The sequence below is a fragment of the Mus caroli genome, unplaced genomic scaffold (genome assembly GCF_978045245.1).
Source record: "Mus caroli unplaced genomic scaffold, Mus_caroli_1 scaffold_10, whole genome shotgun sequence".
Taxonomy (NCBI): domain Eukaryota; kingdom Metazoa; phylum Chordata; class Mammalia; order Rodentia; family Muridae; genus Mus; species Mus caroli.
In genome coordinates, this window is record NW_028227265.1 from 95,987,527 (window position 1) to 96,007,197 (window position 19,671).

The following is a 19,671-nucleotide window of genomic DNA, read 5'->3' on the forward strand; positions in this document are numbered from 1 at the left end:
CCGGCCGTGCCAGGCTCTGCAATCCCATGCAGAGATCATCGCTCTAGCCAGGCTGCAAAAATCGATCTCAGCTCTTCCTGAGACCCGGGCCTGACGATGGCGGAGAAGACGCAAAAGAGGTACGTGTTAACACCTCCGCAGGGGCAGAACCCGTTTCTGGTCGCGGCGCGGGGGCACTGAGACGGTGTATAGGTGGATGGCTCCATAATCCCGTTCCTGGCGTCCGCGGGGTGTAGGGGCGGGGAGGGTTTGTTCCGTGACCCCCACCCATCCCAGCACGCCAGCGCAGACTCCATTGGGCCTGAGTGGGGGACTCAGGGAGGCTGAGGGAGGTTGTGAGGGCGAGATGCTGCCCAGCGGTGGTTGCACCGTCGGCCCTGACTCTGATCAGGAAGAGGGAGGCCTGAAAGAAGACAGGCTGTCATCCTTCTGTCAGTGCCTGAGAGCCCAGAGCTGGCAACTATGGCTTTTCCTGTCACAGTCTTCACCAGTGAGAGCCGTTGGTGGGAAGAGACCGCATGGATAACAGAAAAGCATAGGGATTCATTTGCCGTTGCCTCCTTTGTCCTGGGTTAATGCCTTGAGATATACATATACAGCTGTATGTATATGCATGCATCTGTGTTCAGGTGTGTGCGTGTGAATGTTGATGTCTCTAAAGCCAGAAGAGGGCGTGGATCGCCCCGGAACTGGAGAAGCAAGCATTCAGTTATCACAGGACAAAGATCTAGAGAGACAGGGTGTTTCTGGGCAACTTTCGGCTCAGAATCGAGAATACTGGTGTCAGAACAGTGACGCCCAGGAATAAACTTTGTTCTAAGAACTTTCTGGTATGCATTATCATTTGATGGTCTGTAGAAATTCTAGGGTTAGTGTCTTGATGAGTTCTTACTGTCAGCTTGAAACAACTTAGAGTCATCTGGGAAGAGGGAACCTCAATTGAAGGATCATCCATGTCGGGGTGAGTGTCTTGATCCGTGATTGAGATGGGAGGCTACTGTGGGCAGAGCCATCTCCAGTCGGGTAGGCCTGGACCATTTAAGAAAGCTACTTAGCAAGTGGGCCAGTAAGCAGTCATAGTTCCTGCCCTGAGCTCCCTGGGCATGGTGACCAGGAAGTGTAAGGCGAATAAACCCTCTCCTCCCCACGCTGCATTTGGTCATCGTCTTTATCACAGTGACAGAAAGCAAGACAGAACAGTTAGAATACTGTTAAGAAATAAAATCCAAAGCTGTTTTCTTAAGCATTTAAAAGTATATGTGATTTTGGCCTAATAGGCTGTGTACCACTTACGAAGTTCATAATATATTAAACATTCTTACCACTGACTTGCTATTTTTCCATGAATTTCTTAAAACCTTTTTCTTAGCTACAGAGTCAGCATAGCTGTATTAAAAACTTCTTTTCATATTATTTTTTGGTGGTTTGAATGACACAGTCTCCTATAAGCTCATGTGTTTGAGTACTTAGTCCCCAGTTGATGGTGCTGTTTAGAAAGGTTTAGGAGGTATGTGTCACCTCCTTGTAGAAGGAAGTGTGTCACTGGAAGGCTTTGAGAGTTCAAAGGCTCTCTAACATTTCCATTTGCTTGCATCCCTCTGTGTGTGTGTGTGTGTTCATGCGCATGTGCACACTCGCACTTGTGAGTGCATGTGTGTGTGTGTGTGTGTGTATGTGTGTGTATGTGTGTTCTTGCTTGCACATGCATGTGTGTTTCAAGCTGTTGTGTCTCAGCTTCCTGGGTTGCTGCCACCTGCTGCCTGGCTCCTCACAGTGATGGACTCTCATCCCTCTGGAATCTTAAGCCACAATAAATTGTTACCTTCTATAAATTGCTCTGGTTACGGTGCTTCATTTCCACAACAGGAAAGGAATCCCTTCACATTGATTGATTGATTGATGATTGAATGTGTTTATATGTGTGAGAGTACACACATGCAGTAGTATACTTATGGACACTTATGGAAACTGATTCTCTCCTTCCACCGTGTGAGACCCCGGGATTGAACTCAGGTGGGCAGACTTGGCAGCAAGCACCTTCCTTTATCAGCCCCTTTCTCCACTGAGCCATCTGGCTGGCCACAGCATATGTAACACTATATTTACATTTTAATTTTATTTCCATGGGTTCCAAGGCTCTGAATGGGTCACTGGGCTTAACACAGCAGGGCTTTATCCATGGAGCCCTCTCACCCACCATCCATACTTTCAGTTACTCAGGATGAGTGTTCTCTGTCTTCCTACAGTGTGAAGATTGCTCCCGGAGCAGTAGTGTGTGTAGAAAGCGAAATCAGAGGAGATGTAACCATAGGTAAGAAAATGGTTGATGTTTCTCAAGAGCTAATGCTGGGTAACCAACTTTAGCGCTTCTCCTTTCAGTCCAGTTGTCTGTGTCTGTTCCGCTGAGGCTTACAATTTTTATTGGTTTTGTTGTTATTTGTTTTGTTTTGAGCTTTTCGAGACAGGGTTTCTCTGTGTAGCCCTGGATGTCCTGGAATTCTGTAGACCAGGCTGGCCTCGAACTCAGAAATCTGCCTGCCTCTGCCTCCCAAGTGTTGGGATTAAAAGCGTGCGCCACCACTGCCCAGCATTTGTTTGTTTTTCGAGACAGGGTTTCTCTGTGTAGCCTTGGCTGTCCTGGAACTCACTCTGTAGACCAGGCTGGCCTTGAACCAAAGATTTACCTGCCTCTGCTTCTGCCTCCTCAGACTAAAGGCTTGAGCCACTACCACCCAACTTGAGTTAGCTTGTTTTAAAGAGCTTTCCTGAACATTCCACACAACCATTCACCCATGTGTCTCATAACAAGGTCGCTGATGCTGGAGCCGCTACACTGGTCCCCCATGACATCAGGGTTCCCCGGCAAGGAGAGGAGAGTGACAGTTAGTAGTTGTATCGCAGGCAGAATAGGAGTGTGAAGTGAGAGCAAGAAAGTTCTAGTTAGTACCCTCAGCTCTCACCCTGTAGTCTGGCCAGTAGTTCCATCACCAAGACCAAACCAGCCTGCACATGGCGGGTAACTTACATGAGAGTCCCCGGTGCCTCATCTACTGCCCAGTCTTGTTTGTAAGATCTGTTTCCTGAGCACTGTGCCCCTGCAGATTTAACTGATGGGCATTCATCCTTTGTCACAGCTGCCTGTTACCTGCACAGACACAGCAGCACTTCTCTTCCCACACACCAGTGGTTTCTTGGTTTGGTTTGGTTTGGTTTTGGGCCTTGAGACAGGATCTCAGTATGGAGTCCTGGCTGGCCTCGAACTCACAAAGATCCAGCTGCCTCTGCTTCTGAATATGGGATTAAAGTGTGCATCATGAGGTCTGACAATAGTTTCTTTAATGGGGAAGGGAGGGGGGTGGCGGGATGTGGAGAATGTCATTTTCCCTGTAATAAGTCGAGGCTTCCAGCCAGTGTCCTGTCTTACGACACCAGTGAAGACCATGCCACTATGGCGGAACTTCGTTTAAAACGTGACCTGTTGAGTGACAGGATATGGAAGATGATTGGTTCTTTTCTGTGCTCTTAACTTTTGTCTTCACTGCAAACTTTGCATGAGGAGAAATCGCAAGCTGTGATTTCTCCTGCATGTCACAGTGTCCTCCATTTCTCGCCACCTGCAGAGTGTGTGTGGCTCTCATCACCACTCAGGAGGAACACAAGCTCACAGCTGTTCCCTAAGTAGAAGAAAAGACAGACTAAAGTCATATGTGCCCTTAACTAGGAATACTTCCCTTGGGTTTCTTCCTCTTTCTCATTTTAAGTAGTTTATGATATGTGCTATATAGTACATCTATAGAGAGGATAGATATACCCACAGCATTAGCACACAGATGTATACTTGAAATAGCCTTACAGAAGTGTGCGGAAACTGTCAGAACACAAAAGGGAAGAATGGGTGTGACGGGCTCATCACAGCTTTAAAGGGATTCAGGCCCTGGCAGCTGGAAAGGCCTGAGGGTGAGAGCTCCCCTCAGTGTAGAACACTGCCTTATCCGCACTCAGGAGACAAAGTGGGCAGGACTAGGAACAGCAAGGCTCGGCCTCTTACAGGTTTCCCCAGCCTGTAAGACAGTGCTGCCAGCGAGCCCATACAGGGCTTTTCACACTCAGAGCCCACAATGGCCCCTACCTAGAGCTCTGCTCTAGCACCCGCCCCTCTTGTTCCTCTGGCTTTCTTGTCTTCCTCCCCTCCCTACAGGCTGGGATTATGTAGGTAAAGATAGTATTTAGTTTATTATTTTAATAATTTCATGTTTTTACATGTATGGGTGTTTTTGCCTGCATGTATGTATATATGTGTTTCAAATGCGCACAGTACTAGCTGAGAGCAAAGGAGAGCTCCCAGCTTCTCTACAACTGGAGTCATGGAGTGAGCAGCCATGTAGGTGCTGGGAATTGAACCTGAGCCATCTCTCCAGCCCCCAAATGCACTTCCAGTCTGGCATTTGACCACTAGCTGATACTATACAGCTAGAATTTAAATCTGTAATGGTATGCCATTAAAGATTTTTTTGTGATAGATTTATAACATACAGTCTCACTATATAACTCCTAGCTCCTAAGTGCTAGGATTAGAGGCATGTGCTACTGTGAAGTGGTTAAAAAAATTGTTTTATAAATCCTTTGAGAATTTCATAGAACGTGTTTTGGTCATGTTCACACCTACTCCCTCAGAAATGATAGGGAAAATCTTTAGGAAAAAAAAGGCTGGAATGATTTGCTGTTTATCGACAGAGTGGCTTGCTTTATGCATAGTGTGTGTGTGTGTGTGTGTGTGTGTGTGTGTGTGTGTGTGTGTGTGTGTTTCCTATACACATATAGTGATGCTCGGCATCAGACATGCACTAAGCGTGCAGTGAACATGCTTACATTTATCTTAGAAACAATTTCATTTGAAAAGCAAGGAAGGGGGCTGGAGAGATGGCCCACGGTTAAGAGCACTGACTGCTCTTCCAGAGGTCCTGGGTTCAAATCCCAGCAACCACATGATGGCTCACAACCATCTGGAATGGGATCCCATGCCCTCTTCTGGCGTGACTGAAGACAGCAGCAGTGTACTCATATAAATAAAAATAAATAAATCTTTAAAAATAAACAAGCAAGGAAAAGATGCAGGAGAGGGATGTAGTTATGCAGTGTTTGTCTCCCTGTTTTTATCTCATGATTGTTGTATTTATCTCTCCTAACCCCAAACTTTATGTTTCTTTAATTGTGTATATAAAGAAGTGGTTTTTCCCAGACTTTGGGCTTAGATAATTATTTCTGTACTGTTGCATTTAGCATAAAATATCTTCACTTTTTGGCAAGTATTCATTTTTCTGAAATAGCACCTCGGATTTAAACCCTCCTCCTTTATAAACACTATTATAAAGTTTAATCAGAGCCAAGTTACCTGGTTCCAGCTCTCCGACCAGGTCTTGCTTTTTCATCTCAAGCTTTTCTTTGGTTTTGCTCGAGTTCCTGGAGTAATAGGTGTAAATCATTCCTGTTGTCTATGCAGTTGGCAGTTGGCACTTAATAAACTACTCCCCAGAGAGTTGGGGTGCCCCACAGACGTGTGTGGGAGGTGCTCCACAGAAGTGTGTGGGTGCTCCACAGAAGTGTGTGGGTGCTCCACAGAAGTGTGTGGGTGCTCCAAGAAGTATGTGTGAGTGCTCCACAGGAGTATGTGAGTGCTCCACAGAAGGGTATGAGTGTTCCACAGAAGTATGTGTGGCTGCTCAATTTGAGGACTGCCCATCTTTTTACACTTTTATTAGTTTGAGGAGGGCAGGGTTTTCTTTTGCTGTGCTTCAAGTTATTTGAACCTTACATTGGATCTGTGGTTTTCTAGAAATTGAGTTATTTGTTCTAACAGTGAGGCTGACTAGAAGTGTGAAGCCAGGTGTGTGTCTGTCAGGGCTGCCTACATCCTACTGTCTCAGAATGGGGGTGTGTGGGTGGGGCTGTGACAGAGGGTAGATCATGGAAGTCCAGCCCTTGCCACCAGGGCTCTGGCCTACAGCCCTGGGGAGGCACACCCCCCACTGGAAGGTGCTCAGTCTTAGAATCCTGCCCATTTTCATAGGATCAAACTTGTTTTCTATTAGACTGTTACAGAGTACTTTCTGTAAGTCCTCCCTTTGAGAGCTGGCTGGCATGTGACGGGAGGAAGGCCCCAGGGGAGCCCTGGCCCACGTGCTTGTGAGGGCAGACCCCCATGGCACAAGAGGAGCAGCCAGGGCACAGTGGGACACTCCCACCTGACCCTGTGAAGTCCAGGATGGCCTTGAACTTCTCACCAGCAGAGCTCACCCTGACCCAGAGCCTCTGTTGGAGTCTTTTTCAGTACACAAAGCAAGGCAGTGGTCAAGGGAATGATGTAATTTTTAAAAGAAAGAGCTTGGGTTTATCTGTTGACATATGAAAATGTATGCAGAGCTTGCAGAGGTGAAGGGTGCCCTTTACCAAATGAGGGAAAAGGAGGCATGATGCAGGAATGTCCTCCTGGCTGTGCTCTGGAAGCCCAGCCAGCGGTTTAGAAAAATAATTCATACGCCAGTTAAGGCAGCTCTGACTCCAGACACATTTGTCCAAACAAGGAGATAAGGCAGAGAGGCTTTCAGCACACTCAGTAAGAAAGTATACAAACCGCCCTGCCAGGAGCCACGCCAAGAAGGTCCACGCGGAGTCAAGTGGGAAAGGGGACTCAGCATGGGGACTTGTTTTTAAAGAGCATTTTAACTTCTAGACCCCTACACATGGCCTAAATCAGACTCGTTCTAGGTAGAAGTATTTGTCGTACACAGGAGGAGATTGTCTGGTAGGTGTCATGCCGCCCGCCGCTAAGGCTGCCGGGATGGCCAGGCCCTCTGTCCCAGGCCTGCAGTGTGAAACTGGACACAGCTGTGCCTTCTTCCTGTTATCCACACCACACTCTTAGCTGTCACATGTGCTCTGTGCTAGCCTACTCGAGGGACTGTGCAGTTTCTTGAGTACCCCCTCCCACTGCCTCCCCCACTTGCTCTCATCTCTCAACTTAAAGCAGGTTGGCTTCCCTCTCTATTTCAGTCCCTGTGTGCCACAACCTGCAGTTGGGGCAGGATGCCAGCAGGTGGCAGTAGTGTCAAAACCAAAAGCCTCACCTAAGCTGCCCAGTGTGCTAGCTCCAAGAGAGTAAGAAAACATCTACTTAAACTGTTCAGATGCCTGGCAACAGAGAGGCAGACAGATGCACCTCTGAATTTGGGGCAGCCAGGACTACATAGAGAGACTCTTACTCAAAAAAAAAAAAAATACTCATTCTGATTTGATTTTGTTATGTAATAACTTTGTTTCATTTTGCTTGTTTTGTTTTTGGTTTTTATGGTTTTTGTTTGTTTGTTTTGAGACAGAGTCTCATGTAGCCCAGGCTAGCCTCCAACTGGTTGTGAAGTCCAGGATGGCCTTGAACTTCAGATCTTCTTGCCCACACCTAAGTGTTGGGATTGCAGATGGCACCACCATGCCAAACTGTGTTTTATAAATAGAAGGGTGGTGTGTGTGTGTGTGTGTGTGCGCATGCGCGCGCGCGTGCACATCAAGGCCAGGGACAACCTCAGGTGCCACCCAAGCATCCACCATCTGTGATGTTATAGAACTCAGCAAGTGTCTCCAGGGAGCCCTTTGTCGTGGATTTTTGAAAGAAAAAGAAGCATTGTCATTTGTTTTCAGAGGTACACGGAAGAGGAATGTTAATAAAGAAAGACAGGCCATCAGTGCCAGGGGCTCCTAGTCTTCAGAACACATCCTTAGGTGGCTTCTCACAAATTGTGCTTGTCACAGCTCCAACTTAAGGGTCAGCAGGAGGCCTGGTGCCTCTGGCTGCTTACCCGGCTCTGACCAGAAGTCTGCTGCCTGTCATGGCTCCAGTGGTCTCCATGTCCCACTTAATCCCTTACCAATCAGAAGGCTCTCCTGGGGTTCAAAGCTGTTACCATGACACCCGAGGAAAGGAGGAAGCAGGCCCTGCTCTGTCCTCAGGCCTAAACTACCCACTTTGCTCAGTTTTCAGAAATTCTGAGCTCTTCGTGACACAGTGACCTTGTCGTTTTTAATGTCTTCCTGTGTATATTGTGTGCATCCAAGAGCGGGGTCAGGGTCAGGAGTGGGTTCTAGCATGTGGGTCTCGGGGATAGAATTTGGCTCACTAGGCTTGGCAGCAGTGGCTTTCCTTGCTGGGCTGTCTTGTCAGCCCTGACAGAACTGCAGGTCAGATCCTGTGACATCTCTTTCAAACAGTGTTTCTTGTAACCCACGTTTCCCGTCCTGTTACAGATGTGGAAACAGCCCTTGAGAGAACATAAGCACACACATAGCCTATATGTGATAGAGACCAGAGTCTAGACTTTCTAGACTAGGATGGGTACAGGCTGGGGCTCTAATACAAAGACCCTAACTTAGGCTGTGGCTCTTGGAGTATTTTGAAACAAAATAGAAATCCGTATTGTGTGAGCTGTCGCTCTCCTTTGGCTTGTACCACTGGCGGATGTAGAACTTGTTATCTCAGAAGAACCCAGGACTTGTGATGGCTTTGCTGAGCACCTGGAGCCTGTGATGCCTAAGTGGCCATGCTGATGAATGAGGTAGGTAAATGACAGTGTATTGATGAAATGTGAGAAGCGCTGTAGCCATAAAGTGTTCGAATGCTTTTTTTTTTTTTTTTTTGGTTTTTCGAGACAGGGTTTCTCTGTGTAGCCCTGGCTGTCCTGGCACTCACTTTGTAGACCAGGCTGGCCTCGAACTCAGAAATCCGCCTGCCTCTGCCTCCCCAGTGCTGGGATTAAAGGCGTGCGCCACCACGCCCGGCTGTTCGAATGCTTTTCTCCGAGTTTTATTTATTTTCAAGCTTCTTACTGATTTTGTATGTGCTGGTGTTTGTAGGTCTCAAGTATGCCACAGTGTTTAGTCTGTAGTAGCTTTCCCCTGCACTTAGACAACCAGGCCTGTAAGGAGTGGGACTCACAGACAGGCCCCACCATTCCGTGCTTGCTTTATTTTAATTTTTAGTAGTGATTGTTTATTTTATACTATTTGTGTGTGTGCATATATCTATACTATATATATGTATATGTGTTATACATATATATATATATATATATGTATGTATGTATGTATAGATAGATACATGCACACACGTAAGAAGACAGCACACCTTGAGAATCTTCTCTCCTGAATAGCAAGGCTACTTGTGCAGTCTCATACACCTGTGTGCTTTGGGACTCCATGCCCTGTTTTGGGCCCCTACTCTCTTTATCAGTTCCCTCAGTTCTTTATCTCAGGAAAAGAATGAACTGCACTGAGAGCCCATCCAGAGCTCCGCTGCTCACCATGGAGGCTTCGGATCTGTTGGGGATTGATTCTAATTGTGAATCTGTGTGTCCAAACGCTGAAGGTCCTTGTCCCCAGTTGGTTTTTGATTGATCAGTAAAGAACCAATGACCAAGCTTGGCAGGCAGACTGAGGTGGGACTTTTAGGGTTGTGTGGGCTGGGAGAAAGGAAAGAACAAAAAGATGGCTATGACAGAGAAGAAAGACCAGATCTAAAGGCCCAGACATGTGAGAATCAGGGAGAGCGGCCACATGAGCCACTTCCCCAATTGTGTTTGGGATAGCAGAGATGAAATATAGGTTTTTAAAGATTTCAACGCAGGAGTACCAGAGGGGAGTGTTTGCTAGGAAGGATAAGAACTGCCCAGTCATTAAGCTAGTCAAGGCATATTAAAATTACCTGGGGTGTGTGTGTGTATGTGTGTGTGTGTGTGTGTGTGTGTGTGTGTGTTTCACTCGAGAATCCAGACAGCTCTCGGGCAGGTATGCACATGTGATCCGTCAGGAACATTAAGCAGTTTAACTAACTACAGCTACGCGTATCTGTTTCATAGAATTGGGTGGGAGTTGGTGCACTAAGTAATCCCAGTTGTCAGGAGAACTTCAAAGGGGCAGAGATAGCCTGTGTTCTGTGTTCGGGGCATGTGTGTGTGTGTGTAAGAGACGTTGGTGCTGGGCTGGTGAGATGGCTCAGTGGGTAAGAGCACCCGACTGCTCTTCCAAAGGTCCGGAGTTCAAATCCCAGCAACCACATGGTGGCTCACAACCATCTGTAACGAGATCTGACTCCCTCTTCTGGAGTGTCTGAAGACAGCTACAGTGTACTTACATATAATAAATAAATAAATCTTAAAAAAAAAAAAGAGAGAGAGAGAGAGACGTTGGTGCTAGGAATCCCACGCAGGGCCTTGCACACACCACCTATGTCCATGCTCACCAACTGAGCTGCTCCTGCTCCTGCTCCTGCTCCTGCTCCTGCTCCTGCCTCATCCATGTCTGTTTATTCCTCTGTTGCCCTTTAACATAGTGTTGCGTCTTGCCTTTTATAAGCAGATAGTGACTGTTTATATACCACAGATTAACAGTTTATAACACAGAATCCTGGAAAGTGACACCTCTGCCCCCTTGATCCTTCCGCCCACCTTCCTTTCTGAGTGAGTTACTTCTCATCACTGTGTACAAATAAAAATAGCGTTGAGTAACCCAGCACTCGGGCTAGGCAGAGTCCAACAGCAGGAGATAGAGTGGGATCCTTCTTTAAGAAACAAACAGACAGGAAAAAATAGCTTCAATCCTACGATAAGAGGAGGTGGGTGTGTGGGTGGAGGAAGGTGTTTTCTCTTCAGTGGGAGATGGGCGTGTGGCCACTTCCCCCAGAGCCACCCAGTTCTCAGAAGCTGTCCTCCTTGTGCCCTTAGATTGAGACTGAGCTGTCTCAGGTCTCCCAACCTCAGTGTCACGGCTCAGCACCCACCTCTGGCTCCTCTTGCCTCCCTCCCCTTGGGTATGTGAACCGTGCTTATCATGCCCTGCCTGCTTGCAGTTGCTACCCACACTCAGATAATAACAGAGAGGCTGAATGAAGGCGGACTCCATGTTTCCTGACTTCTGTGCACCTGTGTTTTTCTTAATCACATAGAAGCACTCGCTGCGTTATAAGCAGTGTCAGGCCCGTCTGAAAGCAAGGACAAGAATTAGTGTAATCTCTGCCCACGTACCACACACTGTCTCCACACTCTGAGGTCACAGGCAGTTGGATGGAGGCTGAGCTGTCCGCTCTGGCCGTGTGTGCCCTTACGCTTCCCTCGGCTGTAGATCTGGCACTAACTGCTGCTGATAACAGCCGGAGATAGTACCTGTACGGTACTGAGCACGGTGCCTGGCACAGCCTTAGAAAATGTTCCTCCCCAAGCGTCCCCACCTCCCTCACCTCCCACCCTCCTGCCGGAAGTGCAGCCTGCGCTGATCATCTCCTCTCCCCTGCTCTGCTGTGCAGGCCCAAGGACGGTGATCCACCCTAAAGCACGAATTATCGCGGAGGCCGGGCCAATAATCATCGGTGAAGGAAACCTGATAGAAGAGCAGGCCCTCATCATAAATGCGTGAGTAAGACTCGAGCTGTGCTCCAAACTGGACGGCACGGGGAAGGTTTCCCAACAGTGGCCGCTGCCCAGGAGCCTCTTACAGCTTAGCTCAGGAACGAGTATTCTTTCTGAGCAAGAGAAGTGGGAGGTTTGAGGCCTGGTTAGCATTACGTAGATGAGAGACACAGAAACCAGACCAGAAAACGCTGAGAAAAACCACACACACACACCAGCCCTGGGTCTGGTGATCTCCCAGTGGGATACTTGGATCCATCAGCAAACCTGCTTTGGTTTCCTGATCCCATCCAGCATCTCTGTGTTGTGCTTACTATACCTACGACTGTTTTGGTTGGATTTCTTTTGATGTCTGTATGTGAATTTAACTCTGTTTTTCCATGTTCCACATGGGAAGCACCCAGAATTATATTCACAAGTATGGGATCCTTGTAGCAATTTGTAAACTTTAAATATAACAATGTGAGAAACTGTTAATGTGTACCTTTGTGCACTGGGCTACAATACCCAGGACATTTTCGAAAGCATGTATAAATTTTTCTAGATAAAATTTTGGCAAGAAATTTAAGCTTTTACCTAATTTGTAGCAACAATGTATGGAATTTGTGTGGGAAAATATTTAGCTGTGATAAAAGGCTGATTTGTCTGACACACAGGACGTGTGGGAGTTTCTGACAGTGTGAATCCATCTTGCCCAGTATTACTATTCTCTCTCTCTTTGGCACCTTGGTTGTGAGACCATTCCTAGCAGCCTGGGAATCAGCAGAGAAAAGCTCTGCTCTAAGAGGACGGCTTTATCTTCCACATATGTCACTAAATATCCATTGCTTCGAAGAGCGCTTTCCATTTCGCAGTTGCAAATGGTTACTACAAATGGAAAAATTCCAAGTTAGGCCTGATTTTGATCCTTCTCTAGCAGGCTAAAAGTATATTTATTGTTTGGGGGTTTGCTGTTGTGTTTTACATTGTCCTAGAGAACTGTCCTCTGAACACAATTTTTCTTTTATTGGATATTTTCTTTATTTACATTTCAAATGTGATCCCCTCTCCAGGTCTCCCCTCCAGAAACCCCCTCTTCCATCCCCCCCTTCCCCTGTCTCTATAAGGGTGCTCCCCCACCCACCCACTCCTGCCTTCCTGCCCTGGCATTCCCCTACACTGGGAAATGTCCTCTGAAGTTAGAATTTAAGAAATAAGGGGAGCCGGACGTGGTGGCGCACGCCTTTAATCCCAGCACTTGGGAGGCAGAGGCAGGCGGATTTCTGAGTTCAAGGCCAGCCTGGTCTACAAAGTGAGTTCCAGAACAGCCAGGGCTACACAGAGAAACCCTGTCTCGAAAAACCAAAAAAAAAAAAAAAAAAAAAAAAAGAAAGAAATAAGGGAAGGCTAGAGAAATAGCTCGGCAGTTAGCACCTCTTGCTGTTCTTGTGGAGTCCTTGAGTTCCTGTCTCTTCACTCACACAGGGCAGCTTGCACCTACCAGTGGCTTCAACTCCAGAAGGTCTGATAGATTCCCCATCCCAGTTCTCTCTCTCTCTCTGAGACAGGATCTCTCTGTAGCCCTGGCTGTCCTGGAACTCACTTTGTAGAACTCAGACATCTGCCTCCCTCTGCCTTCCTAGGATTAAAGGTGTGACACCTCTTCTGAGGTTGTTTTGTTCTTGTGACTTCTTACATTTCTGTAGTTATGTTCAACTTAGGACCTAGCCTTTCCCAGCACAGAGGGGAGGTGGAGAAGTTATTCCCCAGGCTCAGGACCTAGCCATGCATCTTAAGCTAGGTGTAGCCATGCATCTAAGCTAGGGGTAGCCATGAATCTAAGCTAGGGGTAGCCATGCATCCAAGCTTGGTGCAGGTAAAACTGAGACAGCGGATTCAGATTCTGAAAGGGGATGGCAGCTGCTTACCGTGTCGCTGGCCTTTGGTGATTCTCGTCTCTTCTCTTTATAGTCATCCAGATAACATCATCCCAGACACTGAAGATACAGAGCCCAAACCTATGATTATTGGCACCAACAACGTATTTGAAGTGGGCTGTCGTATCCTTTGCAGGAATCTGCCTCAGATCACCTCCAGATGTGTTTGGTGCCTAGACTGTTCCCTGTATAGAAACCGACACACCTCATCTATCCCATAGGCCTAAAATATGTATAGACTGGGCCATCACGCTGTTTAAACAGGCTCATTGCTGTATGTTAAGAAATCTCTTCTGGGGGCTGGAGAGATGGCTCAGCAGTTAAGAGTACTAGCTGCTCTTCAGTTCTTAGTATCTCCATGGGTGTTCACAAGTGTCTGCAGCTTCAGTCTGAGGGGATCTGACACCCTCACACAAATGTACATGCAGGCAAAACACCGATGAAATAAAAACAAATCATTCAAAGAATTTAAAAAAGGAAAGAGGAGTCGGGAGGAGGGAGATGATAATAAAGACAATACGTCCTTTCTGGGACAGGGGCTGTAGTATAGAGCACATGACTGCCATGTGTGTAATTCCTGTCACCACAGAAACCAGGAAGGCACTCCTGGTCTGGCAAGTCACTCTGTAAGGTAAACACTCACACACACCAAACCATACACACTATATACACATACCACACTCATACACACCACACACGACACACCACACACATGACACACACACACACACCATACACACTATATACACATACCACACTCATACACACCACACACATGACACACACACACACATGACACACACACACATGACACACACACACACACCATACACACTATATACACATACCACACTCATACACACCACACACATGACACACACACACACCAAACCATACACACTATATACACATACCACACTCATACACACCACACACATGACACACACACACACATGACACACACACACACCAAACCATACACACTATATACACATACCACACTCATACATACCACACACATGACACACACACACCAAACCATACACACTATATACACATACCACACTCATACATACCACACACATGACACATCACACACACATGACACACACACACACCAAACCATACACACTATATACACATACCACACTCATACACACCACACACATGACACACACACACACCAAACCATACACACTATATACACATACCACACTCATACATACCACACACATGACACACCACACACATGTCACACACACACCAAACCATACACACTATATACACATACCACACTCATACATACCACACACACCACACACATGACACACACACACCAAACCATACACACTATATACACATACCACACTCATACATACCACACACATGACACATCACACACATGACACACACACACACCAAACCATACACACTATATACACATACCACACTCATACATACCACACACATCACACACCATACATATTACACACACATACACACACATCCCATACACCACACACCACATATGCATAACACACACACACATATCTTCAGCTCTTTGTAAGTCCTTTCCTAGGACCGTAGCTCTCGACAGGTAACCTTGGTTGAGGGCGTCAGACACTGAGAACCTAATTCTAGCTTTAGTTTGATGCAAAAGCTGGCAGAGTGGCTCAGCACTTGCCACCAAGCCTGACTATGTGAGTTCAGTGTCCCTTCTCTCCCCCCCCTCCCATGGTGGGAGGAGAGAACTGACTCCCTCAACTGTCCTCTGATCTCAACACGCCCACCTGGCACACGTGGATGCACAAATACCCACATATGCAACAATAAATAAGTAAATGTAATAAGGCATTTACAGGGCCGGGGGTCATTTACTTGTGAGTGGAGATGTTTGTGTTTGAGAATTAACGCTTTGTAAGCAGAGACTCCTGGCGAGGCAGAGTCTGTGCAACCCTTCCCACACCTCTGTCACAGTACACTGAGGACATTCCATACGCATGGGAAAAAGTATTTACACTTAACCGGGGCTTACAGATTCCCAAGCCATGAAAATGGGAGACAATAATGTCATTGAGTCCAAAGGTAAGCTGTGTCCAGGCAGCTCCGTGGTCAGTGATTACTTCCTTTCTCATCCTTGTGTCCCGGGAAACTACCTCAGTGCAAGCAAGGTGGCATGCTGGGGTTGGACCAAAGTCATTGTCAGCTTAATCCTTTGCCTGGGAAGAACCTAACCTAGTTATGTGGTTATCTGATAACGTGGCTAACTACATTAAGTGAAAAGGACAGCCGTGTACTGTTAAGTTGGGGCCGGATTAGAGCTCCATTGAAAGATCTGAGATGGACCTCAGCCGACTGTGTCGGCGTGCGTTGCCATGGCTGATGGCATTCTTGCAGAATGAACTTGCCAGTGGCAGCTCTGCCAGGAATTGCTTTCTTTAATTTTGGGACTGCTTTGCTCTAGCCAGAGACAAATGTCATCTGCTTATCAGAATTAGAGCCAGGCAGGCAGGGCATCATGGGAGGTCCCCAGCACCGCGGGGAACCAGCTCCCAGAGCTCGCCTCCCTGCCCTGGGAGGGAAGGAGGGAACGCTGCTTTCTTTCCTGATCCTGACTGACAGGAGGGAAATGCTGCTTTTTAATAACAAAAGTGTACTTCCTATGAATTTGCTTACTAGTTTCTAGATGTCATTACTGCGTGTTATCTTCATTGTTGGCCTTTTCTGTATTTCTGAGTGTCAGACGTGTGCTCTCGGCACTATACATTCATTACCTTATTGGTCTTTAAAGGGAGCAGAACAGTAGGATGGATAGACTCCCTGCTCAGAGGTCTTACCCTGGCGAGCTCTATGCCACCGGCCTGTTAGCAAGGGCCCTGATAAATCCTCCGCACCCACACACTGCCTGCTCAGGTCTGCGTCTGTGCACTCACCGTGAGGCGCTTCCTCTCTGTATCTTCTTCAGACCCATTAGCATTTTTCATACCTAGATCATAGTGGGGAAGCATAAACACAGTGAGGAATGTCCATGCTCCCTTGATGTCTTAAGTTGTAACTGTCTTGGCTGCAGCCTACGTGGGCAGGAATGTCATCCTGACCAGCGGCTGCATCATTGGGGCTTGCTGCAGCCTCAACACCTTTGAAGCCATCCCTGAGAACACGGTGATCTACGGCGCGGACTGCCTGCGGCGGGTACAGACAGAGCGGCCACAGGTACTAAAACCTCTCTTAACAGGAGCCCGTCTAGGACCCTAACCTCCCAGAGTTCCATGTGACTACTATCTCAGTGGGCAGCAAATGCTTAGGGGCCAAGGGCGTGACTCAGTATGATTGGCATACAAGGGCCATCCCCAAGGCAAATGAATCAGACATCTGAGAAACATTCTTCAAATTTTGGATTTATTTGCAGTTCACAGTTCTTTAGATTAAAATCATATATTCAAATATATATTCATATATGTTGTAAATATGTCTCCTCCGTGTGTGTTTGTGCATGCGTGTGCATGTGTGATACTGACAGGCAGACAGTGGAGGAGGAGAAGGAGGATCTGGAGTTGTTTTCCGTGCACCATTGACCCTCACACCGAAATGTTAATTCCTTGACTCACTTCCAAATATAAGTCGGGATGAGGCGCAGCCCTCCAAACTTCCCGTGGGTTTCTAGTGTCTTTTATGAAAGTGCCATGGCTCGATTATAAACACGGCTTAGGAGGAAAGGAGGGATGCTTAGGTATTTATCAGGCTTACGAGCATCATCCCTTCCTGCTCACTCAGATGGAGGCTAATGCCAGACTAGGAGATGGAGGCTCAGGCGCTGCACTCCCTTAGACATGAGGCTCTCACACTGGGGTTTAAAGCTCGTGTCTTGGCTCAGTACTCAGTATAGATTTCTTAAGCTTCCTTGTTCCTCACCCTTCAAAGAAAATATCTTCAAGACATTTCATACTTGACCTTTCTTAACCATAGTTTTAATCATAAATTAAAACCAGTTCTTTCTAGATTACTCCACTTTGCCATTCTCAAATTTAGTATAGTCCCTTCTGGTCTGGAATTCACAGCCAATAATGACCTTGAACTTCTGTCCTTCCACGTCCAACTCCCTAGGGATTACTGGATTTGTGTGGTGCTGGGAAGCAAACCCAGGGTTTCCTGCATGCTGAGGCACACCCTACACCCCAGGGAGTGGCCTCCCCACCCCCAGGATTACTCTTTTTTTGTAGTCTTGGCATTATTGTGAGATGGTATTCCTTAGACTAAAGGGGAAATTTAGGTTTTTAAATTATCCTTCTGAGTAATAGCAAAAGTGGTTAAAGGGGGGAAACAGTGAGGATTGGAGAGAGGCGGTAATTGTGAAGTGAGCAAGAGCGGCAGAAGTCTCTCAGGCAGCTTAGGTGTGCAGCCTGCTCCTGGATGTCACCTGTCCATGACAGGATGTCTTGATTAAAACAGTTTCCTCAGCCTCTGTGACACAGTGTCCAGGGTGGAGTCCCTCACATGAGTTTACAGTCAGGAGAGGGACAGTGCCTGCCTGTGGAGAGCAAACCCCAGCTGAAGGCCTCACCGGGTGTGCGGGAAGCACTTGCAATGCTTAAAAGCCAGGATAAAAATCTAAAGGAATTTGAGTGGTTTTCTGGGTGTTTTATATGTAAAGTTGCCTGGCTTTGTTCTTGCTGCATTCCATTACTGACTTAAGCCAACTGATAAAGAAGTAAATGAGTGGGAATCACGCTGAACCCCATTTCCCCTGCTGTTGCTGACCTTGCTCTCCCCCCAACCCCCTCTCTCTCTGTGTGTGTGTGTGTGTGTGTGTCTTTCCGTCCTTTCAGCCCCAGACTCTACAGCTGGATTTTCTGATGAAGATCTTGCCCAATTACCACCACCTGAAGAAGACGATGAAAGGCAGCTCCACCCCAGTTAAGAACTGAGAAGATGGCCGTGGTGCCCTGCTCTGCCAGCTGTCAGCGGCCTGGCTGTTAGCACCGTGCTGACTTTCCATTGGAGACTTGAGTTGCAGAGAGGTGGGTCCTATTGTAACGACCGCTATAATTTATATGGACTATATTGTTTCCCTGTCCTTGTTCTGGTAATGTACAGACTCAGTTTTTCTTATGTTATACAAAATATTAGCCATGCATTTATTATGTAAAAGACTACCCATGATGACATGCCATATTATGTGTTTGTATTCTAATGTAACCATATGCCATAACTAAATAAAAGTTTGGCCACTTGCACTAATCTTCCCAAATAGCAGCCTCAGTTTTCATTATTAGTATTTCACACTCTTCCAAGCTGAGGGTCTTCCTCTCCCCTTGTGTAATCGTAGCTGTGTAAACAGGGGAGGGTCCAGAGAGATGCTTCAGTGGCTAAAGCATCTGCTGCTCTTCCAGGGGAGCCAGGTTTGATTCCCAGCATGCACAGGGTGCTCACAACCATCTCCAACTCCAGTTCCAGGGGACCTGAGGCTCCTCCTCTCTTCTGACCCCTGAGGGAGGGCACCAGAGTGAATAAATCTAATAAAATTATAAACCATGTGAGGGCTGGAAGACGGCTCATCCTTTAAAGGCGAGGCTCACAACTGAAAATGCTGGTGGGATTTCAGCAGCGACGGAGTGTTGTCCTCAATGTGTTGTAATGGGATATAGATCTGTATGCTGCTTCTCTCAGTAAGTAATCGGGAAGAGAAGCCTTACATACATTCAGAAGGAGTGATCTCTGATTCAAATGGCAGGCAAGTGACCACTCGGCTTGGTGGATTCCTGAGTTTCTGAGGATAATAAAACTAAGTTTGGGGTCTGCAGAGATGGCTCAGTGTGTAAAAGCAAAACGCACTTGCCACCAGGCCTGGTGACCTTAGTTCTGTCCCCAACACTCACGTGGCAGGAGAGAGCTGGCTCCCGTAAGCCGTCCTCTGACCTCCACACATACTGCATGGCACAGGTACACATGCACATGAAATAAGTGTATATATAAATACTAAAATATTTTGAAACTTTTATGTTTATGACTCTATTTTGGCACGGTACTAGTCACTATTAGTATGTATAACGTTGCTTATCTAATTACTACATTGAAGGTGAAAAATTAAGGACTGCACTGGAATTTGTTTTTCTTTTCAGTGTTGGGACTTGAACCGAAGGCCTCATATGTGTTGAGCACATAGTCTACCACTGAGCCACACCTTCAGCCTCTCATATCTTAATAATCCAATACAATGGTACATAAAATTAATAGAACACAACTTTTCAGCTTGTGAATTTGAGGACATTAATACCAAGATACTAAATCAGATGACTACTAAGATAGTG

At 46.8% G+C, this 19,671-nt stretch overlaps 1 protein-coding gene across 2 annotated transcripts; it reads left to right on the plus strand.

The window, feature by feature from the left end:
* Nucleotides 1–14: 14 nt before the first annotated feature.
* Nucleotides 15–18,611, plus strand: Dctn6 (dynactin subunit 6). Of its 2 annotated transcripts, none has more exons than XM_021169820.3 (7): nt 15–119; nt 2,247–2,311; nt 11,345–11,450; nt 13,398–13,486; nt 15,401–15,448; nt 16,434–16,576; nt 18,190–18,611. In XM_021169820.3, exons 1-7 carry the CDS (start codon nt 97–99, stop codon nt 18,286–18,288), a joined length of 573 nt encoding a protein of 190 aa, XP_021025479.1. In that variant the 5' UTR covers nt 15–96; the 3' UTR covers nt 18,289–18,611. The 2 variants fall into 2 exon arrangements, with proteins under 2 accessions (XP_021025479.1, XP_085700148.1); XM_085844022.1 differs by lacking the exon at nt 15–119 and adding an exon at nt 831–961.
* The last annotated feature ends 1,060 nt before the right edge of the window (nt 18,612–19,671 follow it).